This window comes from Arachis ipaensis, chromosome B6 (assembly GCF_059453495.1).
Source record: "Arachis ipaensis isolate K30076 ecotype BB chromosome B6, ASM5945349v1, whole genome shotgun sequence".
Taxonomy (NCBI): domain Eukaryota; kingdom Viridiplantae; phylum Streptophyta; class Magnoliopsida; order Fabales; family Fabaceae; genus Arachis; species Arachis ipaensis.
Genome location: NC_142441.1, coordinates 10,541,106 through 10,547,771, shown reverse-complemented (window position 1 = coordinate 10,547,771; position 6,666 = coordinate 10,541,106). Strand labels below are relative to the sequence as shown.

General features: G+C 29.0%; 2 protein-coding genes across 2 annotated transcripts; both read left to right on the top strand.

The window, feature by feature from the left end:
• The first annotated feature begins 302 nt into the window (after nucleotides 1–302).
• Nucleotides 303–925, top strand: LOC148554596 (uncharacterized). Its single transcript, XM_088490394.1, has 2 exons — nucleotides 303–406; nucleotides 667–925. The coding sequence occupies exons 1-2, from the start codon at nucleotides 303–305 to the stop codon at nucleotides 923–925; spliced, it is 363 nt and encodes a 120-aa protein (XP_088346520.1).
• A 3,112-nt stretch (nucleotides 926–4,037) lies between these two features.
• LOC107648043 (transcription factor JAMYB-like) lies at nucleotides 4,038–5,683 on the top strand. The gene is made up of 3 exons (XM_016352069.3): nucleotides 4,038–4,322; nucleotides 4,410–4,539; nucleotides 4,930–5,683. The coding sequence occupies exons 1-3, from the start codon at nucleotides 4,139–4,141 to the stop codon at nucleotides 5,405–5,407; spliced, it is 792 nt and encodes a 263-aa protein (XP_016207555.1). The 5' UTR covers nucleotides 4,038–4,138; the 3' UTR covers nucleotides 5,408–5,683.
• The last annotated feature ends 983 nt before the right edge of the window (nucleotides 5,684–6,666 follow it).

The following is a 6,666-nucleotide window of genomic DNA, read 5'->3' as shown; positions in this document are numbered from 1 at the left end:
TTACTAAAGAAAACATTGCAACATGTGGTAATACGCATTTTGCGGCGGTTTAAACAAAACCGCCGCAAAATGTAAAACAATAACTCACATGACGGTACATATAGCGGCGGTTTTCGAAAAGACGTCGCTAAATGCAAGCTTGAATAAAATATAGCGACGGTTTGAGAAAAATCGCCGCTAAATGTTGTCCTGATTGCAGCCCCAACCAATAACCACCGCTATATGTGCCGCAGGTTGCCGTTTTGCGGTGATTTTATAAAACCGCCGCAAAATTTCTGCCGCTATCTGCCGGAATTGTTGTAATGAACGCTTATGCTTGTATAGCCGTTAGACGGAGTTCTGGCCAATTGGAGGATATTACTGTTGCATATCCCGAGTCAGAAGTCTTTAAAGAACTTGCTAAAAGGTATTTTTTTAGGCTCCATGTTAATCGTTTTAGAAATTGTTAGTAATTATTCTAGGGTTTACATATTATATGAATAAAGAATTGTTTTTTATGAAAATGATTGATGTCTATATATGAGTAGCATTATTTATTTTCACCCCTTCCCTTTATTTAATCTAAGTTTCTTGTTTCTTGGTGTTTTCTATTTAACAGTAGAAGAAATTTAAGGCGTATGAAGCTTAAAGAATGCATCGGTAGATTAAAGATGCTTGGTTACTTAGGTTAGGTTTATCAGCTGTTGAATTAAGAGAGGCTACTAATGGATGTCTCTTGTCGGAGGAGCTTGAGGTTTTTGGTCGCGATCTTTCTAGGACTTGTCTTGAAAGTATTGGCCAAAGCTGTCCTCTTCTAAAGGTGTTGAAAATTGTCGACAAAAGGAAGTATTTCCGATTCACTCTAAGTGGAAATGTTGGTTTGCTTGCCATCCTTGACGGATGCCATCGTTTGGACACTGGATCTCCGAGGATGTGCAAATCTTAACCTGCACGAGTATGCTTTGTGGGAGAGACGTGTTATGCAAATCAGAGACGTACAGCTTCCAGACAGGTACTTTTCTTATTCTTCTGAAGGCACTGAAGCTAATGCTGATGATCCCTTATGGCACTATGGTTGATCTTAATACCTTGTGTGACTATGATATGCTACAAGGGTTCATAATTGGGGGTTGCCCAACCACAAATGGCGGGTAGTTTAATATTCCAAGAACTTATTATTTTTGTTTCTTTTGCAATTTTAGTGGAACTAGTGAACACTTCTTTTACTATTTTGTATTTTGATTTCATTTAGTGTTCGCTTCGAATTCATTTTGGACCATAGTAAATCGAATTAATTTACATCTATTTATACATGATCCAAGTGTATATAAAAAGTACAATAAAGAGTACATTTAATAATATTCATAATGAATTCAATAAAGAGTACATTCAATCATAAATAAAAAAATAATAATTATAAATATTTTTTATAAATTATTATAAATCAAATATTTTCTAAAAATATTTATTAAGATTTAGAATTTAGTCTTTAATATTTAAAATTAGTGAAATATTTGCCAAAAACATTATATTTTGTTGGTCAATTAGCATTATTAAATCTATTAACCACGATAATATGCAGATGATTGATTGGTTTTCATATAAAAATATTTTTGTTCTATTTAGTATTTAATTTTGATAAAACATTAATTAATTTTAAATTTAGTTATTATGAATTCTTATATCTAAGAATACAAGTTAAGATTGTTATTAAAAAAATTTAAATTTTTTATTTTAATAAATGCTCAATAAATTATTAAAATAAAAAAATTATAATTTTGATAAAATTTTAAAATTTTGAATTTTTAATGATTTGTAGAAAATATTTTTAATTATTATTTTTAATATTTTATAGAAAATATTTCTAATTATTATTTTTAAAAAAATGTTTGATTTTTAATTAGTTCCGAGTATAATTTTATTTTCGTCTTTTACATCCATGTTTGAATGCAAATTTAAATACCAATAAAGTAAACAAGAAAATCTTATTGGTACATTTATTCACATGAGTTAACATATATAGTTTATTTAACTTGTGAATTTTTTTTTACGTAAAACGAATGTAAAAAAAGTGTTACGAATTTAAGTAACAATGATTTAAACATATGTAGCTTAAGATAGTAGTGTTTACTTAACTAGATTATACCCAGATGTTATTACTAAAGAAAATATTGCTGTGGTAATACGCATTTTGCGGCGGTTTAAACAAAACCGCCGCAAAATGTAAAACAATAACTCACCCGACGGTACATATAGCGGCAGTTTTCGAAAAGAGTCGCTAAATGCAAGCCTGAATAAAATATAGCGACAGTTTGAGAAAAATCGTCGCTAAATATTGTCTTGATTGCAGCCCCAACCAATAACCACCGCTATATGTGCCGCAAGTTGCCGTTTTGCGCCGCAAAATTTCCGCCGCTATCTGTCAGAATTGTTGTAGTGTATTAATAAAAACCCCATGTCCTTGAACACCTATATACTTCAATTACTTGTTCATTTGAAACATTAAATACTAGTTCATAGACCACAGATAATTGGCTCTTTTAAGCATTTTTGTTAAACTAATTAATCCTAATCCTAGCAGTGTGTATGGAGAAACATATCCATTTTTAATTATTTTTATTTTTTTTAAATTTGATTAAGAACATATTTATATTATATTATATTATATATTTATAAAAGAAAATATCCAATAATATTATTTTAGGCCCTAAATGATCAGTTTTGAAACAAGGTATAACATTCTAAAAATATTTGTCCAAATGTTATAAATGACCTAGAAAAATCAATAATGTATTAAAATCTAAAAATTAGTTATTTTTATTGAATAATTATAAAAATGCTTACGAAGAGAAGTTATTTTTCATTATTAAATAGATAGATAATCAATAACTTTTTAGCCATTATTCAGTCAATAGTTTTATTTTTATCCTTTTCTTTACAAAAAAGGAGGGTATACTTAAATGAATATATCACTTTTGTATATACTTTTTTTAGTATACTATTTTTTTTTCGTAATAAAAATGAAAAACAAAAAAAATGTACCGTAAAAAATATTCATAAAAGTTGCTTAATTAGTTGATTTTCTTGTTCTTCCCCTGCGTGACTGAGAGTAACACATAATGTTGCCTACGAGCGTTATTGTTATATTGTAGCTGCTACTTATTTAAAGATTTTACTAAGGTGCATTTTATGATCATGATGAGTGATTACGTTGGTTTATAAAACTTTTACGATCCTTAAAAAATGTAACTAACATTAATATCATATTCTTTTAAGATTTTTTATTTGACCAAATAAAAAATAGAAAATATGATCACTAAAAAATATTGTCAAATAATTAGTAAATTAAAAAATATAACTTAAATTTTGGCTACACTTTTTTAAATACTTTTTATACACTAAAAGGTCAACACTTCTAGTTAAAAAAAAATGAAGAATTAATTAATATTAATTCAAATATAAAATAAAAATAAAAATAAAAATATTAGTCATTTAACCTTTTTTTATTTAAATTTTATAGACTATAGTGACCACAACTACATTATTCTTCTTGGAATTCACCAAATAATAAAAATAAGAGAAATTCGTAAGAGTCATTAATATAATTTTTAGTATTTATTGTTATTATTTGATTAATATAAATATATTAAATTATTTTTAATAAATAAATTTTATTAATTTATATATGTAAATTCTAAAAAATATATGTACAGTGTAGTTATAAACTGTATTGATTCATATATATAAATTTTAGTAAATATAAACGTAAATTATATATTTTTTATAGAAAATTCATATAAATATGACCAATAAATTATACTTCAAATGATATAGTTTTTTTATACTCATCTAAAAAATTGTGGATTCAAATCTACTTATCTTTAGTAAAAAAAAATCATATAAATATGAGTGTAAATAAATTATTGTTGACTAAATACTAACAAAAAATAATAATATTTATTGATCATATAACATTAACTTTAATAATAATATACGAAAATAAAATAGTGGGAGCTGGTTATATATTCTTTCTTAAGTAGCTACTAGAGCCTATAAATATGTATGTATAGATTTGCAATTTTCCACGGACTAGACCCCCACAAGAAAACTAATACATACATCATACATGTACACACTAAAATAGTGAAATATAACAATAATGGAAGCTAATAAGAAGAATAAGGTAAAGAAATTAGGATCAGGCAGTATAGAAGAAGAAGAAGTGGAGAATGATAAAGGTATGATAAGAAAAGGTCCATGGAGCGTTGAAGAAGACGTGATTCTGAGCAATTACGTGGCCACTCATGGTGATGGTCGCTGGAACGCCCTCGCCCGCTCTGCAGGCACAAACCTATACTCTATGTCTCTAATAATTATTTTGATTTCTTCACTTTTCTTTGTGTTTCTACACTGATGATGCAATTAAACAGGACTTAAGAGGTCCGGGAAAAGTTGCAGGTTGAGATGGCTAAATTATCTTCGTCCTGATGTTCGCCGCGGAAACATCACACTCCACGAACAAATCACCATTCTTGATCTTCATTCACGCTGGGGAAATAGGTACAGCTGCTCACTCATTCAGATTTCTGTAACTTAATACCGTTAGATGATTAATATTTTCTTTTAATTAATTCCCTATTTTGGATTGGAAAAGTCTAGAGGAAAGTAACTTTTGTGTTTTGTGCCAGCACTTAATCATAAAAAAAAAAAGTGAGTGATCTCTCACTATTAGATCTAATCTCACACCATTAAAAAAATTATTAATAACTAATTGATGATTACAAAACATAAAAGTTGCTGCCCCTAGCACTCCTCTTTCGGATTTACTATTTTGATTATCGAAAATATTTAGTAAAAAAAAAATTAAAAGTTGTTTTATTTAAATTCATTAATAGTTGAGTTCGGACTGTTTTTTGTCATCCCTAATATTATAGTTTGATTATATTGTAGATGGTCAAAAATTGCGGAGCACTTGCCAGGAAGAACGGACAATGAGATAAAGAATTATTGGAGGACCAGAGTGAGTAAGCAGGCAAGGCAACTCAACTGTGACGTCAATAGCAAAATATTCAGGGACGCCTTGCGTTATGTTTGGATGCCTCTTTTGCAAGAGCGACTTCAATCGAACTCGCAAATGGAGCATCCAAACGCAACACAAGCCTACTCCTCGGACTCATCATCATCAGCATCCCTTGGCATACAACAATTCTGTTCTGAATCTGATCAACAAGTGATGAGTAATCATGGTGTTTTGGTGCATAGTATTGTTGAAGATGAGCCCGGAATATGCCCGAGTATGAATAACGAAACGTTTGAATATACCAATATACCCTTGGGGGATAGTGGGGACTTAATGCTGGAGAGTTTGTGCAACAACGATGACAACATATATGGCTTCTGTCACGACTTTGTCATGACCTTGGAATAATTCCATTGCGTCACGTATCACCTCGCACCACTATAATATACCTAGTGAAATAAAGTAGTTGACCGTTAATTAAGCATCTACTAATTCTGTGATTTTACATTGTGACATGATCTGGTGTACAAATTATGGATCTATAATTCTATATAGATCAGAGGCTATAGCATCATCAGGGACATGTATGTAATATAAATATATATTATAACCCCTCCCAAAAAATTGACGTCATGAACAAGTGGATGATAGTGTTCCTATAGAATTAAATTATTGGCACAAAGTACAAATACTTGAAAATTGTCTACTATTATTATTTGTTTTAAAATAGAAAACTTCTTTTGCCAATAAAGGTAATCCTGTTTTGTGATTATTGGTTTTTGTGCTCATTTCGGGTTATTATTGGCGACTTAATTAGAGAGTGAAGGGTTTGGAATTTCGTCTACGTTTGTTAAAGTTGTGCTTGATCATATAGGTTATTGGTTTGATTAGTGCATATTTTATAGGTTATGTAAAAAAGTCTAAAAGTTAAAAGTTTTATTGTTCTTTCTATTTAAGTAAAATAGTTAAATTTAAAAATGCATGATTTTTAAAGCATAATATAAAAAGTGAGAGAAATTGTTCTTTTAAAATGATTGAGAATGATAATATTTATAAAACTTCTCCATATATAAAATTAATTGTTTAATACAATGCTCATATAAATAGGATTAATGTAAAACAATTTATTACTGATGTTCTACATCATGAAGATAATGTAGAACAATCTATTATTGATATTATACATCATGAAGATAATATTTTAGTAGATCATATGGCGAAAGATTAAACTATTCATAATAAAAATATTGTTCAAGAACAATCTTAAAAAGAGAGAACCTGCTATGTCACTACATTTACAAGAGGTAGATGATGCAATATTAAAAAGATTAATTAGAATAAGAAAACCTACAATTTCTAAGGACTATATAGTGTATCTTATTGACTTTGACTATAATGTTTGTGATGAAAAAGACCCAACGGCGTTTTCACAAGCAATGAAAAGTCGTAATTCCAATTTATGACTAGATGCTATAAAGCATGAAATGATCGAAATCTATGACGTATAATCAAGCTTTGAACCTTGTAGAATTACTTGATGGAAAAAAGACCATTGGATGTAAATGGGCCTTTAAAACCAAGAAAGATTCATCATACAATATTGAGTATTACAAGGCTCGACTTGTTGCCAAAGGGTTTACTAAGGGAAGGAGTTGAGTACAGGAAAA